Source organism: Macrobrachium nipponense, chromosome 21 (assembly GCF_015104395.2).
Source record: "Macrobrachium nipponense isolate FS-2020 chromosome 21, ASM1510439v2, whole genome shotgun sequence".
Classification (NCBI taxonomy): Eukaryota; Metazoa; Arthropoda; class Malacostraca; order Decapoda; family Palaemonidae; genus Macrobrachium; species Macrobrachium nipponense.
Genome location: NC_087212.1, coordinates 2855981 through 2875723, shown reverse-complemented (window position 1 = coordinate 2875723; position 19743 = coordinate 2855981). Strand labels below are relative to the sequence as shown.

Here is a 19743-nt window from a genome sequence, read left to right as displayed (position 1 = left end):
CAGAGTCCTGTTTCGGTCTCCTTGAGCATTCCGAGGTGACTTTGAAGTCCCTGTGCCCAGGTATGGCAGTCTGTTTCTGGCCTTCGTGTTGATACCACACCATATGGATTACAGCAAGTTCGCTCCTTTATTCTGCTACGACTTGAGCGCCCTTATCCACTGGAGCTTGTTGCAACGCTGCTGCTTCATCTTGCTGTAGCCTTGGGCCAGTATTAGCCTGGGGGACCTCTCCGTGAGCAGGTATAGAGCCTTTGATTTTTGTGACGTCTGGAGGACGTGTATTTGTGACGTCTGAGAGACGAGGATCTTCCTGAAGAAGGTCGGCTTACTCTGCCGCTATTTGGAAGATAGCGGGACATACCTTCCCGTTCCTTCGATATCCACGACGTCGTTTCTGGATCAATTACAGTTCTTATAGAATTTGTGGGGATTTAACTCTTAGTGGCCACTTTAAATTAGTTAGGGTTAATTTAGTTTGTTAATTGCTAGGCTTCTTTCTGGCCGTTATTTTCTCTTTTCTTTCGGGACCCCCCCCCTTATTTTGGAGAATGTCTGGTTTGATTCTGTAAGTAATAGTGTGGGTGTTTTATTCAATAGTGTTCATATTGTGTGATTGCTTTTCATTTAATTTTGTATTTATAGAGGTTCCGTTAATCATTTCTATCTATGCTGTGTTTGTAAATATATTATATTATTTTACTTGTGGTATTAGTTTTCCCTCATTGTTAATATTTGCACACTGTCTGTTATTTCACTTATCGTGACTTTAACTTTGGAGAACACCAGTTATGATTGATAGTTTTTCTGGAGTCTGAAAGTAGCCCTTTGAGAGGGTCCTGATATTTGGCGACCTTATTGCCAGGATTTCGGTCCTGTTTGGGTGTTCTCAGTGTGCAGTATTAACCGTGAGGTGCTAGGCATAGATCTAACACCTCTTTTGGATTGCTTATATTTTGTATTGAAGTTTTCGGTTCAGAATGAGACTGCTGCAATTTTGGATGTAATTGGTGGTGAGGGCTGGCAAGAGAGGTTGGCGATTTAAATAAGGATGAATTGAACACTGTTGCTAACTATTTGGAGATTGAATTTGACCTCTCTATGAAAAAGGGATTATTATTGTTAACAATTTATGAAGGGATTAAGTCAGTAAAGTCTGATGGTGATAAGGAGGTGAAGTCTGCGGTAACTGTAGAGTTGTGGAGAGACAAATTCAATTGCAGACATTGGAATTTGAAATTGAAAATTTAGGCAGGTGAGAGAAGAGAAAGAGAGAGAGTTTGAAAGAGAAAAAATGGTGGCTAACCCGTCTTCTCCCTCCCAGTCTTCCCCTGGTGTCGCTGTTGGTCCTGTTATCAATTTGGTACAGGCTTTGAAGTTCGTTCCCACGTTCCAAGAGTCGAACGTAGCAGAGTTTCTTTGTCTCTTTTGAAAGGATGGCTGCTAGGTTGCAGTGGCCAGAGGAACACTGGACCACTTTGGTACAAAGTAAATTATTGGTAAAGCTCAGAAGGTTTATGTAACCCTTGATGAAAACTTGGCCTCAGATTATGAAAACGTCAAGGCAATTATATTGAAGGCGTATGAGTTAGTTCCCGAGGCCTATAGACACGGTTTCGCAATTTGAGGAAAAAACTCTGATCAGACGTTTGTGGAATTTGCCAGGGCGAAGCAACAGTTCGCTGAGGACTGCTTAAGTCAAAAGAGGTTGATACCTTTGACAAATTAAAGGAGTTAATGTTGATTGAGGAATTCAAGCATTGCGTCCCAGACAAGTTAAAAACACATTTAGAGGAGTTAAAAATGGATAAACTGCAGGAGGTGGCTGTAACCAGCGATGAGTATGTATTATCGCATAAAAGTAGAATTTCAGAACACCATGTCTGAAGGGAAGGTCGGACTGGAATAAGGCCAGTCGTGATAATTATAGAGAGAATACCAGTAGGAATAATTATGGTAGTAAGAGTAGTCCCATGCGACAAATAAGTAATTCTGTTTCTTTCAGGAATAATGATAATACTACTTTCAGGAATAGTGACAACGTTTCTTTCAGGAATAATAATACCTCTTTCAGGAATAAAGTTAATTAATTCTTCTGGGACGAATGTTGTCCTGTTTCTTTTGTAAAAAAAGAGGTCATGTAAAAAGCAGGTGTTATGCTTTTAAGAAAATGCAACAGTCCAGGCAAAATCCGGTGATGGGTGTCGGGAATGAAGAGGTGTGTCTGCTAGGGCCAGGACAGGAGATAAATGACTACCCAGCAGTTTCGCTAAGTTCGTCTCTCAGGGTTGTGTATCAGCCGTAGGATCACACTTAGAAGGGGAGTGCGAATTTTGCGAGATACGGGTGCTGCGCTCTTTGATTTTGAAAGAGGCATTGCCGGTTGACTTTGAACCTGTTGGGGAGGAATTTGTGATCTTGTCCTGGTTTTCCGGATTCAGTTAAATCATATCCTATCAGCGTTTTTCAGTTGGATTGCCCGTCGTTTTCTGGGCTATTAAGTTGGCAATTGTAGAAAAATTTCCTGTGAAGAATATAGACGTTGTTTTGGGCAATGATGTTGTCTATAAGAATACGACTTGTCCAATTTTGATGATAAACCCTGAAATGTCTGTAGTTACTCGTTCTCTAAGTAGGGTTGTTGACGCTGCAGAGTCACAACCGATTTAGATATTAGTACCTTAGAACGTAGTGATAGTAATAGTGTAGTATAAGGGATGGTTTAATTAAGCCTGATTGGACAAGAGAAGAGCTTATTAAAGCTCAGAAGCAAGAGTTCCTCAGTTTGCCCAAGGAATCTGGCCTCTGATTGACTTAACAGTGCCTCACTACCGAATCATTAACGAAATTCTGTACAGGTGTAGTAGCCTAAGAGGCAGGTAATGACGATTGTGAAATAATTTTCGCCAATTAATGGTTCCTTTCAGTTTCAGGTTGGGATTAATGTCGGTGGCACATGAAAATCCTTTGTCAGGTCATTTTGGCATTCGAAAGACTACGTTGAAACTTCTGTCCGACTTCTGGTGGCCAGGTTTGAAATCGGACGTAAAGAAGTTTGTCAACGGTTGCGATATTTGTCAAAGGTAGGAAAAACCGAATCAGTTGGTTCCAAAGGCGCCGTTGATCCCTATTCCTTTGGTGTCAGAACCTTTCAAGGAAGTAATTATTGATGTGGTTGGTCCCTTACCTAGATCTAGGAGTGGAATGAATACATTTTACTATCATGGATAGAATGTCCCGTTTTCCCGAGGCTATTCCCCTCCGTACAATCAAGAGTGTAAAGTTGTGGATGTCTTAATAAATTTCTTTACCAAGTTTGGGTTACCTAAAGTAATTCAAAGTGACAATGGTTCTAATTTACCAGTAGAATTTCAGGAGTAAGATGGCAGAATTAGGAATTAAGCATGTAACTTCGTCCCCATACCATCCGGAGACTCAAGGCGTTTTGGAGAGGTTCCACCAAACTTTGAAATCGATGCTGCGGAAATATTGTCTGGCTCATGGATCCGAGTGGGATAAGGAACTTCCCTACTTACTGTTTGCTTTTCGTTCATCTCCAGGTCAGTCATTGGGTTCTGTCTCCTTTCAACTTAGTGTTTTGGGCATAATGTCCGTGGTCCTTTGCAGGTCATAAGAGAAGTGTGGGAAGGTGACAGTACCGAGGTTAATTTATTGGATTACGTTCTGGTGGCCTTGGGGATAAATTGTCGAAAGCTTGGGAGTTTGCCAAGAAAAATTTGGGGTGAGTAGTCAGAATAAAATGAAATATTATCTTGATCAAAATCCAAACCACGCAGTTTCGCTGTAGGTGAAAGGTTTTGGTATTGTTACCTTTGCCAGGAAATTCCTTAAGGGCTTCATTTTCAGGTCCCTGGCGAGTAATTAAAAAATTAAATGAGTAAATTATTTGGTGGAGACTCCCGAACGCAGGAAACCCTATCAACTCTGCCACATAAATATGCTGAAGAAATTCATAGATAAGGAAAATGCGATTCCTGTGACCATTGTCAGGAAGGGTGATGATAATGATAATGTTTCCTTTTCAGATTATGGTCTTTGATAAAGGTAATTCTTTTGACAAAGAGTGTTGGCCTTCTGATAATCAAAACTCTTGAAAAATTTTGATGATTTAGTAAAACCATTTGGATGGGGACAGGCGGAATGTATTGAAAAGGTTAATGTATGAATATAATGACTTATTTTCTGATGTCCCTGGTCGTACGTCTATTTTAGAGCATGATATAGACGTAGGTGATGCTTGTCCAGTCAAACAGTCTCCGTATCGTTTAAATCCTGTAAAAGGTGATGGTGGTGGCCAAGGAAGTAGAGTATATGTTAAGACACGGTCTTATAGAGCCGAGTAATAGTCCTTGGTCCTCACCGGTGGTGTTGGTAAAGAAAACCGATGGTAGTTATAGGATGTGTGTGGACTATCGGAAATTAAACGAGGTCACCCGTTCCGATAGTTTTCCTTTGCCTCGTGTGGAGGACTGTATTGATCGTTTTAGGTCAAGCAAAATATATTAGTAAGTTTGACCTCCTCAAAGGTTACTGGCAGGTACCCCTGTCTAAACGGGCCAGGGCCTGGCCTGTCCGCTTTTGTCACCCCCAGGGTTTGTTCCAGTGTCGTGTAATGCCTTTTGGGTTAAAGAATGCCGCCGCCACTTTCCAAAGGTTAATGAATTCTTTAGTTTATGGGCTGGAAGGTTGCGTGGTTTACATTGATTGACATTGTGATTATTCTGATGATTGGGACACTCATCTCAAGCGTATTAAGGCTCTATTTAAGGTGTTAAGAAGAGCTGGTTTAGTAGTAAATTTAAGTAAATGTGATTTTGCTAGGGCGGAAGTGGTATACTTGGGACATACTGTTGGTAATGGGAAAGTGGCCCCTAAGAGGGCTAATGTAGAGGTAGTAGAGAGTATGCCAGTGCCATCTTGTCGTAGGGATGTCCGGAGATTCCTCGGCTTAGTGGGATACTATAGGCGTTTCGTTAAAAACTTTTCAGATATTGCAGATCCTCTTACTAACCTCCTTAAGAACAGGTTTCATTTGTATGGGATGACAAGACTCATAATGCTTTTGAGTCCCTCAAAAAGGTGTTATTAAGCTTTCCAGTGTTGAGAGCCCCCAATTTCAACATTCCCTTTTCTCTTGCTACGGATGCAAGTGATGTTGGAGTTGGGGCTGTATTACTGCAGCAGGATGAGCAGGGATATCTCATCCGGTAGACTTATTTCTCAAAAAAGTTTAACGCCTCCCCAGAGGAAATATTCCACTGTAGAGAAAGAAACTTTGCCTTGTTATGTCAATTAATCATTTTAATGTATACCTTACCTCCACAGATTCTCCTATATTAGTCTTAACGGATCATAACCCTTTAACCTTCCTTAATCGGTTTAAGAATAAAACCAAGGTTGGCTCGTTGGAGTATATTATTGCAGGAATGGGACCTGCAATTTAAACATATTCCTGGCAAAGATAATGTTTTGGCAGACGCTCTTTCTCGGATGGGGGTTTGAAACCTTCAGTGGCTAGCTTCGCAGATTTGATCTATTTTTTTTTCTAATCTGAATGTTTTGGGGTCGTGAGGGAGAAGATGGTCGTAGCGTTTTTTTTGTATTGGATTGATTCATGGTATCATAGGATATTGTTTTGATGATGTCTAGTTTTGGTATAAGAGTTTGACACTGTTAAGGTAACGATAAGGTTAATAATAAGGTTTACTGTAAATGGTTATATTAGGTTTAGTGTAATATTATGTTAAGTTCATGGTGGTGGTGAACTATGTGTTATTTTTAAGGTGTTTGCTGAGGTTTGAGTCTTCCTTACACTTGTCAGAGCAGTGTTGTTGAAATGTCATGTTATTGCTGAAATGTAATGTTAATATAAGGTTTCGGGTATACCCTCAGCTGTGTAAAACCGTTTTTAGGATCATGCTTCATAATTTGCAAGTGGTTTATCTTGTGGCTTACGAGCCCAGTGTAGAAATGTATTTCACTGTTAATGTGATTTGGTGCCTGAGATAGCAAGAGACTATCGTAGTCAAAGTGATTAGAACCAGGACAAATATATGGTTATATCCTATAAACTCTGCTTTAGAGAAACGGTCTTTGAGTGCTGAAAATGTGAGGATTGTTAAATGTGCTCTTATTTTTTTTTTTTTTGTGTAAAAATGTGTTTACTATTTTTCATATCGTGTCTAAATTAATTTTGTAAGTAGACTATTTTTGCCATACATCTTTTGTTATGTTAAATCTTGTAAACTGTTACATTTTTCAGGTGTTTCATAGAACCTTAAGATTTTTGTCAACTTGTTTAAAAAAAAAAAAAAATTTTTTTTTTGTTTGTATGTGTGGGGATGGTGTTAGAACTTTGCCATTTCCTTTTGTTTTGTTTTTATTCATTATCTTTTAGTTTTCCCCTATTTTGCTATTTATTATAGTATCCCCATCAGGGTTTGAGTTTTCTTCCTCCACATTTTTTAGTTACCATTCTGTTTTGATCCTTGGCCTTATGGCCTGTTTATTCCCAGAGTCCTGTTTTCGGTCTCCTTGGAGCATTCCGAGGTGACTTTGGAAGTCCCTGTGCCCAGGTATGGCAGTCTGTTTCTGGCCTTCGTGTTGATACCACACCATATGGATTACAGCAAGTTTCGCTCCTTTATTCTGCTACGACTTGAGCGCCCTTTTATCCCTGGAGCTTGTTGCAACGCTGGCTGCTTCATCTGCTGTAGCCTTGGGCCAGTATTAGCCTGGGGGACCTCTCCGTGAGCAGGTATAGAGCCTTTGATTTTTGTGACGTCTGGAGGGACGTGTATTTGTGACGTCTGAGAGACGAGGATCTTCCTGAAGAAGGTCGGGCTTTACTCTGCCGCTATTTGGAAGATAGCGGGACATACCTTCCCGTTCCTTCGATATCCACGACGTCGTTTCTGGATCAATTACAGTTCTTATAAGAATTTGTGGGATTTAAACTCTTAGTGGCCACTTTAAATTAGTTAGGTTAATTTAGTTTGTTAATTGCTAGGCTTCTTTCTGGCCGTTATTTTCTTTCTTTCTTTCGGGACCCCCTTATTTTGGAGAATGTCTGGTTTGATTCTGTAAGTAATAGTGTGGGTGTTTTATTCAATAGTGTTCATATTGTGTGATTGCTTTTCATTTAATTTTGTATTTATAGAGGTTCTGTTAATCATTTCTATCTATGCTGTGTTTGTAAATATATTATATTATTTTTACTTGTGGTATTAGTTTCCCTCATTGTTAATATTTGCACACTGTCTGTTATTTCACTTATCGTGACTTTAACTTTGGGAGAACACCTGTTATATGATTGATAGTTTTTCTGGAGTCTGAAAGTAGCCCTTTGAGAGGGTCCTGACAGTACCTCCGTTCATTTTTTCTCTCTTCCATCTGACTTTCCACCCTCTCAACTGAAGCAATTCAGAGTGAAGCTGCTGTACTATAGTGAATTGCGTATCTGTTTAGAGTAAGTTTTCTCTGCTAATGGTAACGAATTCAGAGACTGAAAATAATGTTTTGGAGGAGAAGGCTCCTCCAGTAACATGAGATTACTTTCTTAGATCTTTTACAGATAATTTGATGATATTTTTGTCTTGGTTTCTTTCCTTCCATGAGAAGTAATTTAACAGTGAGAAGCAAATTCTTCACAAGATGTTCTTTTACGATTAAATATTGTCTTTTGCGCGATCAGCATGAACAACGTGATATTGAATCGGCATTCGATAACTTATTTGTTTTATTTCATTGTTATTTTTTCGGTCAATCAATTCGTAGTATACAGTTTTTAGTAATACTGAACAAATGTGGTAAAGAACAATACATAGATCGAGTGGCCAAACTGTTCTAACTGGAATTGATTAAATTTTCCAGATTTTCTTAAGTAAAAAAGCATTGCTCAGCTCAATTCTTTTGGCATATTTTTTATATGTGGGCTTGCATCATAGTTGGAGTCTCTTATTTGTTAATTTGCGAAGTATAGTTAGTAATATTTTTAAAGACCTTGCATTTTTGGAGTCACACTTTTAGAGACTTTCCCTTTTTCGAATAACACTTTTAAAGACTACCTTTATAGAGTAGCATTTAAAAAATTATCTTTCTGAGGTAATATTTTTAAAGTCTTTACCTTTTTGGAGTAATATTTTTAAAGATTTTACCCTTTTTAGAATAGTTTTTTTTATTCAAGTAATGACAACATTTTGTAATGCAACATACATCAGGAGAAGGAAAACAATGATTTTATCAAAATTTATATTTGATCGTTAACAATAACTATTTTTGTCACTGTGGAATCAATAACAGCTCCATTACCTAAGTGAATGTTGGAACAAGTAAGCACCTTATTCAAACTTATGCATTATGAATGATGGATCCTTTTAATAAGTGGAACATCACACATCAGGTGGGTCGTGCTAAGTAGGTTCTTGAGTCTGTTCAAGGTAAACCATAGGTTCTGCTTGGAGTCTGTGGTACTGGTCTGGAGCCAAATCCAGAACCAGATAACTGGGATCCAGAGCCAAATCCAGCACCAGACAGTTGAGATCCAGAGCCAAATCCAGCACCAGAGACCTGAGATCCAGAGCCAAATCCAGCACCCGACAATTGAAATCTGGAGCCAAAGCCTGCTCCAGAGCTTAAGCCAGCACCAGAGCCAAACCGAACTCCTGAGCCAGATCCTACTCCAGAGCCAAAGTCAGATCCTACTCCAGATCCAAAACCAGCTCCATAGCCAGATCCTACTCCAGAGTCAAAGCCTGCTCCTGAGCCAAATCCAGTTCCAGAGAATTGGGAACCAGATCCAGAGAATATAGATCCACTTCCAGAAAACTGAGATCCTGATCCAGATTGTTAACTTCCACCATAAGCTCCCTGAGTTCCAACAGCACTTGAAGCAGCATCCTCTAGAGCTGCCTTCTCAATCTCAGCGATGGCATGAGCTGGAAGAGGAGGAGGAGTTGGCAGAAGGTCTGATTGTACATTGAATCCAGATCCAACGGCAACAAACTGGAAGTTACCTAGGGTACCGTCCGGGAAAGTGAATCTGAAAATAACAAAGGTAATAAGTAACACAATGAATATAATTGTTTATATATACATAGATTCTTATAGTTTCACCTTTTAGTTTCTTTTATTTAGCAGATATTTACTTAGAATTGGTATAGAACATTTTTGCACTTACAACCATGCCCTTTCCTGTGCCATATCTCCGGTTACACCCTGTGGGTATCCTTGTTCTTGACGGCTGATGCCATTACCAGTTTCGAGGTTGAAGCTGTAAGAACTGTCAGCAGTGGACCATCACGTTCGTCAACAAGAATAGGTACAACAGGAGAAGAAGGACCTTGGTAACCACCAGCAGAGCCAGACACTCCAAATCCTCCTCCAAAAGATGATGCTGAAGGGCGAGATCTTCCAAATTATCCATTTGAACCAGGGAAGCCTCCAGAGGAACTTACGCTAAAACCTCCGGCAGAAGAACCTTCAAATCCAGCAGCACCGGATCCTGTGAAACCTCCGAAACCATATCCTGAGGCACCAAAACCGCTACCTGCTGAACCTCCAAAACCAGATCCTGAGGCACCAAAGCCACTTCCTGCTGAACCTCCAAAGCCTCCACTCACAGCACCGCTGCCAAATCCTCCAGCAGATGATGAACCACCAAATCCTGCTCCCGATGAACCACCGAATCCTCCACTTCCTGATACTCCACGTGCACCAGAAGTCGCCCTAAAACCACCGTGACCTCCGAATCATTACTAGAGGAAACTCCAGCTCCTCCTGAGGGGAACCCAGATCCGTCTATTGCAGGAGGTTGGTATAATCTTGCTGGGTCAGAGAGAACCCCTCGAGGAAGTGTCGCCGTAACTGCCAAAAGGGCACACAAGACTGTCGTCTGGAAAGAAGTGATCTGTATTATTGCAAAGTGAAATGTTGCTCCAGAAATTATAATAAATGAAATGTCAGTTCATAACAGAAATATAAGGGAATTCACTTTTCATTTACAGATTACCCTTTATTATACTTTGTTTTCACTAAATGATAGTGGAATTACTCTAATTTTTTAACAGCAAATCAGCTGTAGTATGTATGATTTGTTGAAGAAAATTAAGTCAGTGGTTTTCATTCCTTTTATGATAAGCAGAATATTATTTAAAATAATTATGAAAACATCACCTACTTTTCAACATAGATTCGTCAGACGTTTTAACTGAGAAAATGAGATTAATCTTTATACTTACTAATCGTTGGAAAAACGAAAAAGTGGATATTGCTAATAATTTCATAGTAATGAAACTCTCAACTTTACTTTTTTAATTAACAACTGTTAGTTTTATATTTAGTTTCCATTTATTAAATGACACTAAACATCCCTTGATAATGTGCCAAGCGCACATGAAAACCTTTATTCTTGGATTATGTAAGAATTAGAGGGTCCAGCCTTTTTTATTAAAAACCTAAACAACTCAATTCTTTTGGCACATTTTTTAAATGTAGGCTTGCATCATATTTGGAGTCTCTCTTATTTGTTAATTTGCGAAGTATAGTGAGTAACATTTTTAAAGAGCCTGCCTTTTTGGAGTCACACTTTTAGAGACTTTCCCTTTTTCGAATAACACTTCTAAAGACTACCTTTTTAGAGTAGCGTTTAAAAAATATTCTTTCTGAAGTAATATTTTTAGACTTTACATTTTCAGAGTAGCATTTTTTAAAACTACCTTTTTAGAATAATTTTTTTTATTAAAGTAATGACAACTGCTCTGTTTTAAACTGACACATTTTGTAATGCAACACACATCAGGAGAAGGAAAACAATGATTTTATCAAAATTTATATTTGATCGTTAACAATAACTACAACTATTAAGCGTATTTTTGTCACCGTGGAATCAATAACAGCTCCATTACCCAAGTGAATGTTGGAACAAGTAAGCACCTTGAAATTCAGTGGTTCATCTGAGACATGGACAATCCTGTCAGTAATTTTCACATGCAGCAATCATCAGTGACACATGATGACAACACTTACTGAGTCCTACATCATCTGAAAAATTCAAACTTATGCATTATGAATGATGGATCCTTTTAATAAGTGGAACATCACACATCAGGTGGGTCGTGCTGAGTAGGTACTTGAGTCTGTTCAAGGTAAACCGTAGGTTCTGCTTGGAGTCTGTGGTACTGGTCTCGAGCCAAATCCAGACCCAGATAACTGGGATCCAGAGCCAATTCCAGCACCCGACAATTGAGATCCAGAGCCAAATCCAGCGCCAGACAATTGAGACCCGGAGCCGAAGCCTGCTCCAGAGCTTAAGCCAGCACCAGAGCCAAACCCAGCTCCAGAGCCAGATCCTACTCCAGAACCAAAGCCAGATCCTACTCCAGATCCAAACCCAGCTCCAGAACCAGATCCTACTCCAGATCCAAAACCAGCTCCTGAGCCAGATCCTACTCCAGAGCCAAAGCCTGCTCCTGAGCCAAATCCAGTTCCAGAGAATTGGGAACCAGATCCAGAGAATTGAGATCCGCTTCCAGAAAACTGAGATCCTGATCCAGATTGGGAACTTCCACCATAAGCTCCCTGAGCTCCAGCAGCACTGGCAGCAGCATCCTCTAGAGCTGCCTTCTCAATCTGAGCGATGGCATGAGCTGGAAGAGGAGGAGGAGTTGGCAGAAGGTCTGATTGTACATTGAAACCAGATTCATCGGCAACAAATTGGAAGTTAGCTGGGGTACCATCTGGGAATGTGAATCTGAAAATAAAAAAGTTGAATAAGTAAACAATAAGTTATAGTAAATACAGTTAGACAAAATTGTAAGGTTCATAATTTTAGCTCCTTTATTTAATTGTATAACTTGGAGGTTTATCATTTGGTATGGAACATTTTTATACTTACGACCATGCCCCTTGCTGTGCCACAGCTCCAGTAACACCCTGTGGGTATCCTTGTTCTTGACGGCTGATGCCATTTCCAGTTTCGAAGTTGAAGCTGTAAGAACCGTCAGCGTGTGGACCGTCGCGTTCATCAACAAGAATAGGAATGACGGGGGCAGAGGGACCTTGGTATCCTGCAGATGGTCCACCAAAGGCACCAGCAGCAGATCCTGAAGGGCGAGATGCTCCAAATGATCCACTTGAACCACTAAAGCCTCCAGAGGAACTTCCGCCAAAGCCTCCGGCAGAAGAACCTCCAAATCCAGCAGCACTGGATCCTGCTGAACCTCCAAAACCAGATCCTGAGGCATCAAAACCACTTCCTGATGAACCTCCAAAGCCTCCACTGCCAACCCCACTGAGACCACCAGAGGAACCACCAGAGGAACCACCAGAACCGCCAAAACCTCCGCTCAAAGCACCGCTGCCAAATCCTCCAGCAGATGATGAACCACCAAATCCTGCTCCAGATGAACCACCGAATCCTCCACTTCCTGATCCTCCATGTGCACCAGAAGACGCCCCAAAGCCACCGGGACCTCCGAATCCTCCGCTAGAAGAAACTCCAGTTCCTCCTGAGGGGAACCCAGATCCGCCGACTGCAGGAGTTTGGTATAATCTTGCTGGGTCAGAGAGAACCCCTCGAGGAAGTGTCGCCGTGACTGCCAAAAGGGCGCACAAGACTACCGTCTGGAAAGGAGTGATCTGTATTATTCAAAGTGAAATGTTGCTCCAGAAATTATAATAAATGAAATGGCAGTTCATAACGAAAATATAAGCGATTTCACTTTTCAGATACAGATTACCCTTTATTTTACTTTGTTTTCACTAAATGATAGTGGAATTACTCTAAGTTTTGAACAAGGAATCAGCAGCAGTATGTATGATTTGTTGCAGAAAATTAAGTCAGTGATTTTCATTCCTTTTATGATAAGCAGAATATTATTTAAAATAATTACGAAAGCATTACCTACTTTTCAACATAAAGATTCGTCAGACGTTTTAATTGAGAAAATGAGATTAATCTTTATACTTACTAATCGTTGGAAAAACGAAAAAGTGGATACGGCTAATAATTTCACAGTAATGAAAAGCTCAACTTTACTTTTTTAACAACTGTTAGATCTATTTAGTTTCCATTTATTAAATGACACTAAATATCCCTTGATAATGTGCCAAACGCACATGAATTCCTTTATACTTGGATTATATAAGAATTAGACGGTCCTGCCCAGATCAACTGATATGAAGAACATTAATGACCAGATATCCTGGTAGCTGTGCCCCTTGAACACATATATACTTGCCGTATGTTCATAACACCTTTTTCGGTTATTTATGTAATTTGCAATAGAAATAGTTAGGCTTCAAAGTTGGGGAAAACAGAGGCAGCCAGAGAACTTACTTTGGTCGACATCGTTGTCTGAAGGAGTCGAACTGAATGTGGTGGAGTCGAATGTCGCCATCCGGCTTCTATTAAGGAGTGACGGTTGCCCTTTGGTGTGCAATCGGGCCCGGTGGGCTACCCCTCCAAATAACCGCCCCCCCCCCCCCCCCCCCCCTCTCTTCTCTCTATCTCTCTTCATCTCTTCTTCTCTCTCTCTATCTCTTCTCTCTCCCTCATCCTCTCAGATCCACAGTTTTCAGTCCTAATGAACTTCAGAAGTTGCTAATCATGATGCATTCTCTCTCTCTCTCTCTCTCTCTCTCTCTCTCTCTCTCTCTCTCTCTCTCTCTCTCCACAGTCATCTCACTTTTTTCCCTCAGTAATTTTGTTTAAAACAAAAAAAGCTCGATTACTAGCTCCTTTAAAATAGTGTCAGTGAGGTCTGTATTATTTGAATGATCTAATGACCCTGGCCTGTTGGTATCAGTTAGCTACATTTTTTCTGAATTTTTTTATAAAAATATTTCTTTAAAGCTTTTTATAAATGGAATGTTGGTATGATCAAGAGTTATATGAATTGTAGTCATTTAAGTGAAAATGTTCCGCTCTGTAGAAAGTTTTTTTTTTCGTATTACTCTTCAGAGGAGTGTTGATAAAACCTAGAGTTACTTCATTGGCTGTCTTATAAATGAAAAGACTTCATTCCATAGAATTCATGCAACGTCTTGTTTTATCTTCAGTATTGCTGTTACGACAGCTTCTTTTAATGATAAGATTACATTTTAAATGTACTGAATAAAGGATTTCGTTCATGTTGAAAGCGGTGGTTTTAAATGTTATAATTTTGCTGTGTATCCCAACATGCGCTGTGTTCAGCTTTTATGATCCGAGGTCAGTACGGATTTCTGCCTATCATTTTCCTTTGGTGTTCGCTCCTATAATGAAGTCACGTGCATCTACTGTGATTTTTTAGCATGTTACATATATAAAATCAATGAATACACATTGTGCTTATGTCGTGGAACTATAACAAAATTATTATTTTGAATAAGAACACAATGATAAGGAAACTCCTAGTGGGGGAAATGTAATTTTCAGTTTCCAGTCACCTTCCTTTTCTGCCCAATAATATAAGTATGTAAAGTTACCTATCGTGTATTCTTTTGTTCTTAACTGATGCCGGTACCCATTCATAAAACATATATAAAATTATAAGTGTGTGTGGGTGTTTACATATATTTAAACATTAAGCTACAAATGCCGTTTTATATCCAATTCGCGCTACTTCGGGAATGTCTCCGAACGGGAATTAATTATCAATGATATATGGTGAATGATTTGGACCACTAACTGGAAGTCGTTGGTACGTACCGTTGGATGTTCGAGTTACTTAGGTATACCCACTTCCATCTCCACGCAAAGGGTCTCTTGTCAAATTCCGTCACTCATGATTCTCCTGTGTTTTATCTTCATCCAATCTCCACTCATTTCCCATCTCCTTTTTCGCAGTTTGCATCCAGCTCTTCTGATGGCCATAGGAGCCCGTGTGACAGTGTCACGGACTATAGTAGAGTCACATCAACCGTGCATTTGATGTCTAGGCCAGTCCCTTACGACGCTCCGGATTGGCTATTGATAAGCCAATGACAGGGCTGAAAACTCTCAGTCTCTCGAGAGAGTTCACACGGGCAGGATATATTTTCCACCTAATATCCCTCAGGAGAGGTGGAACATAGATCCTACCCATGTGAACTCTCTCGAGAGACTGAGAGTTTGCAGCCCTGTGATTAGCTTATCAACAGCCAATCAGCAGCATCATAAACGGTTGATGTTAATCTACTATAAACTCCCAAAGGTTGTCCGAAGGACATTTTCAATCTAGCACTATTTCCTTTCCATCATGATAGCATCTACTCAGGGAGCTTCCTTCCTTTCCCTCGTATTAACTCCTAACTCTATTCTGTTATCTGACTCCTCTTATTCTTACAGCTTTATTTTTCAAGTCGAAAAAGTCTTCAGGGTTTCGTTTCACGGTCTTTTCTATGATTCATTTCCATAGAGCAATGTTATGTATATATCTCATTTCCATAAGTAGCTTACTTCTATTTGATGTCTGTTTCTTGAAACGTATATTTTTAATTTGTGCAACTCTCTTGCCTTTTCTGAGACCAGCTTGTTCGTCAGTTTCGTTTTGACTTTGCTTTGTATTAGTATTAAGGTGTATTTGTATATATGGAAGGTGTATGACTGGATTTCGATTGAGAAGTTTTAAGACAGATGATAAAAAGTTTGATAAGGGAAGAGCAGTTTAGGTTAAGGAAAGGGTGACGGTGCAGATCGAGTATTTTTTGTATGAAACGGTTACGTGGGAAGTAAGAAAGTAAAGGTAGAGGACTTGATGTGTCATACCTGGTGATATGTGATATGTGTGTATATATGTATGTTGCAGAGCGATGAAAATTTCTCATAATGGACGCGAGTCATGTGTTGCAGGTTGTAGGTGGGAGAATGAATGGCCATTTAAAAATGGGACTGAGCGACGGTTGTCTTTGATTGAGCTGGCCTTATGCCAGCACGGGCTCTTGCTCACAGAGCAGCCCGTAAAGAGCAAAGGTGTTTTCTGTGTCTGTAACTGTGTAATATAAATGTTGATATTGACTTAGGAAGATTTTTATATCCAACTTAAAAGGACTATCATGCTGAACTAGAATAAGCTGCAGTTTAAATCACAATGCGGAATATTTGTTGAGAAAAGGTTGAATAACGTATTCTTTGAAAAAAGTATTGAAAAGGAAATTTTCATTGGCATACTAAACATGAACATTTGTTGAGATGATCTCGTCACCATTCGTTAGTGGGGGAAAGTTTGAATATAAACTTTTTTTTTGCAGTCTGTGGAAAACAACAACCAAGGCATGGATTGTTATTTATGATTTAAGTGCAGCGAACGTTTTGGGGTAATCCTGGAATTAATTTTACCTTAGTTTTGAGATGATTGAGTTTTGCACTGAATCACAGACGACATTTTTTCTTTCTTCCATCTGACTTTCCACCCTCTCACCTCAAGCACTGGGGTGATTGCGCATCTGTTTAGCGTACGTTTAGCTAATGGTAACGAGTTTAGAAACTGAAAATACTGTTTTGGAGGAGAAGGCTGCAGTAACATGAGATTACTTTCTTAATCTTTTTAAAGATAATTTGATGATATTTTTGTCTTGGTTTCTTTCCTTCCCTGAGAAATAATTTAACAGTGAGAAGCAAATTCTTCACAAGATGTTCTTTTACGATTAAATATTGTCTTTTGCGCGATCAGCATGAACAACGTGATATTGAATCCGAATTCGATAACATATTTGTTTTATTTCATTATTATTTTTTCGGTTAATCACTTTAAAGACTACCTTTTTAGTGCAGCATTTAAAAAAGTATCTTTTTGAAGTAATATTTTTAAAGACTACCTTTTTAAAATAGTATTTTTTTAATAAAGTAATGACAACATTTTGTAATGCAACACACATCAGGAGAAAGGAAATAATGATTTTATCAAAATTTATATTTGATCGTTAACAATAACTACAACTACTAAGCGTATTTTTGTCACCGTGGAATCAATAACAGGTCCATTACCCAAGTGAATGTTGGAACAATTAAGCACCTTGAAATTCAGTGGTCCATCTGAGAAATGGACAATTCAGTCAGTAATTCACATGCAACAATCATCAGTGACACATGATGACAACACTTACTGAGTCCTACATCATCTGAAAAATTCAAACTTATGCATTATGAATGATAGATCCTTTTAATAAGTGGAACATCACACATCAGGTGGGTCGTGCTGAATAGGTTCTTGAGTGTGTTCAAGGTAAACCGTAGGTTCTGCTTGGAGTCTGTGGTACTGGTCTGGAGCCAAATCCAGACCCAGATAACTGGGATCCAGAGCCAAATCCAGCACCAGACAGTTGAGATCCAGAGCCAAATCCAGCACCAGACAATTGAGACCCGGAGCCGAAGCCTGCTCCAGAGCTTAAGACAGCACCAGAACCAAACCCAGCTCCAGAGCCAGATCCTACTCCAGAACCAAAGCCAGATCCTACTCCAGATCCAAAACCAGCTCCTGAGCCAGATCCTACTCCAGATCCAAAACCAGCTCCTGAGCCAGATCCTACTCCAGATCCAAAGCCTGCTCCTGAGCCAGATCCAGTTCCAGAGAATTGGGAACCAGATCCAGAGAATTGAGATCCACTTCCAGAAAACTGAGATCCTGATCCAGATTGGGAACTTCCACCGTAAGCTCCCTGAGCTCCGGCAGCACTGGCAGCAGCATCCTCTAGAGCTGCCTTCTCAATCTGAGCGATGGCATGAGGTGGAAGAGGAGGAGGAGTTGGCAGAAGGTCTGATTGTACATTGAAACCAGATCCATCGGCAACAAACTGGAAGTTAGCTGGGGTACCGTCTGGGAATGTGAATCTGAAAATAAAAAAGTTGAATTAGAAAACATTAAGCTATAGTAAATACAGTTGGACAGAATTATAAGGTTCATAATTTTAGCTTCTTTTTTCAGTTGTATAGTTTGGAGTTTTATGATTTGGTACAGAACATTTTTGTACTTACGACCATGCCCCTTGCTGTGCCACAGCTCCAGTAACACCCTGTGGGTATCCTTGTTCTTGACGGCTGATGCCATTTCCAGTTTCGAAGTTGAAGCGTAAGAAACCGTCAGCGTGTGGACCATCACGTTCGTCAACAAGAATAGGTACAACAGGAGCAGAGGGACCTTGGTAACCACCAGCAGATCCAGACACTCCAAATCCTCCTCCAACAGATGATCCTGAAGGTCGAGATCCTCCAAATGATCCACTTGAACCACCAAAACCTCCAGAGGAACTTCCGCCAAAGCCTCCTGAAGCTGATCCACCAAAACCACCGGCAGGAGAACCTCCAAATCCAGCAGCACCGGATCCTGCAGAACCTCCAAAACCAGATCCTGAGGCACCAAAGCCACTTCCTGCAGAACCTCCAAAGCCTCCACTGCCAACCCCACCAAGACCACCAGAGGAACCACCAGAACTGCCAAAACCTCCACTCAAAGCACCGCTGCCAAATCCTCCTGCAGATGACGAACCACCAAATCCTGCTCCAGATGAACCACCGAATCCTCCACTTCCTGATCCTCCATGTGCACCAGAAGACGCCCCAAAACCACCGGGACCTCCGAATCCTCCGCTAGAAGAAACTCCAGCTCCTCCTGAGGGGAACCCAGATCCGCCTACTGCAGGAGGTTGGTATAATCTTGCTGGGTCAGAGAGAACCCCTCGAGGAATTGTCGCCGTGACTGCCAAAAGGGCACACAAGACTACCGTCTAGAAAGGAGTTATCTTTGTTATTACACGAGAATTAAATATTGATCTGTTATAAATGAATGAAAACATTAGTTGGCAACAAAAATTCAAGGGACTTTACAATAATGAAGCTTTATCTTTATGTATCAAAATACATTTAGCCTTTATACTATTTAGTTTTCATCTCTACTCACTAAATGATCGTAAAATTGCTGTGACTGAGCAGATGTCTAATTTCAAACTTGAACAGGACTGACTTATTCTGAACTAAAAATAACACAGGAAATTCGATCATAAGATCGAAGTTCGTGAGTGAGAGAGTGAGCGAGTGAGAGAGAGACGGTCGCAACCAGAGAACTTACTTTGGTCGACATCGTTGTCTGAAGGAGTCGAACTGAATGTGATGATCGAGTGTCTCCTCCTCGCTTATATAAGAGACCGGTGCCCTTCGCCGCCTTCTGCCCGGTGGTGGCACCTTCCAAAAGCCCCTCCCCCTCCCCCCCATCACCGGTACCCCCCTTCTGCTCCAGTTCATCCTTTTTCACCTCAAAAACTTGCTTTTCACGAGGTCTCTCCCCCTACTTTCCCCGCCCCGAGACAGCCTTTTTTTTTTTTTTTAATTCCTTTCTAATAATCCAGTTTTTCTCAAAAGGGAATCGAAAGCTGGCTGGGAATAGTGCCAATCAGATTTGTATTGAATTACGGATTGGTGACCGTGGCCATTTGACATGAATAATGTGTAGGCTCTAGGAGACGAAGGTCTTTATGCTGTTTGTGCCACAGTTTAGTTTGTCAGATTGAACATTTACACACGTGCTTAATATATACATAAGTACAGCACACACATATATATGCACATGTGTTATGCACTTTTTATTTATTTCTCTATTCTTCGTTTATCCATATTCGTCGATGTATTACTCTCATTATTGTGTTTCAGATTAATAATAATAAATTTTTTTATTGTAATTAAAAAAAAAGCAAGTTTTACAATGGCAAACATTGGCCCCTTTCGTTCTTTTGTACTTATCCCTCCTTTTTCATAATCTCATCCATCTTACATTC

At 40.2% G+C, this 19743-nt stretch overlaps 1 protein-coding gene and 1 pseudogene across 1 annotated transcript; both read right to left on the bottom strand.

Moving 5' to 3' along the window:
• Window positions 1-8365: 8365 nt before the first annotated feature.
• LOC135197647 (fibroin heavy chain-like) lies at window positions 8366-13388 on the bottom strand (annotated as a pseudogene).
• Window positions 13389-16874: 3486 nt separating this feature from the next.
• Window positions 16875-19085, bottom strand: LOC135197702 (uncharacterized). Its single transcript, XM_064224733.1, has 3 exons — window positions 19041-19085; window positions 17951-18699; window positions 16875-17806 (listed from the first exon to the last, which is right to left on the bottom strand). Exons 1-3 carry the CDS (start codon window positions 19050-19052, stop codon window positions 17197-17199), a joined length of 1371 nt encoding a protein of 456 aa, XP_064080803.1. The 5' UTR covers window positions 19053-19085; the 3' UTR covers window positions 16875-17196.
• Between the last annotated feature and the right edge of the window lie 658 nt (window positions 19086-19743).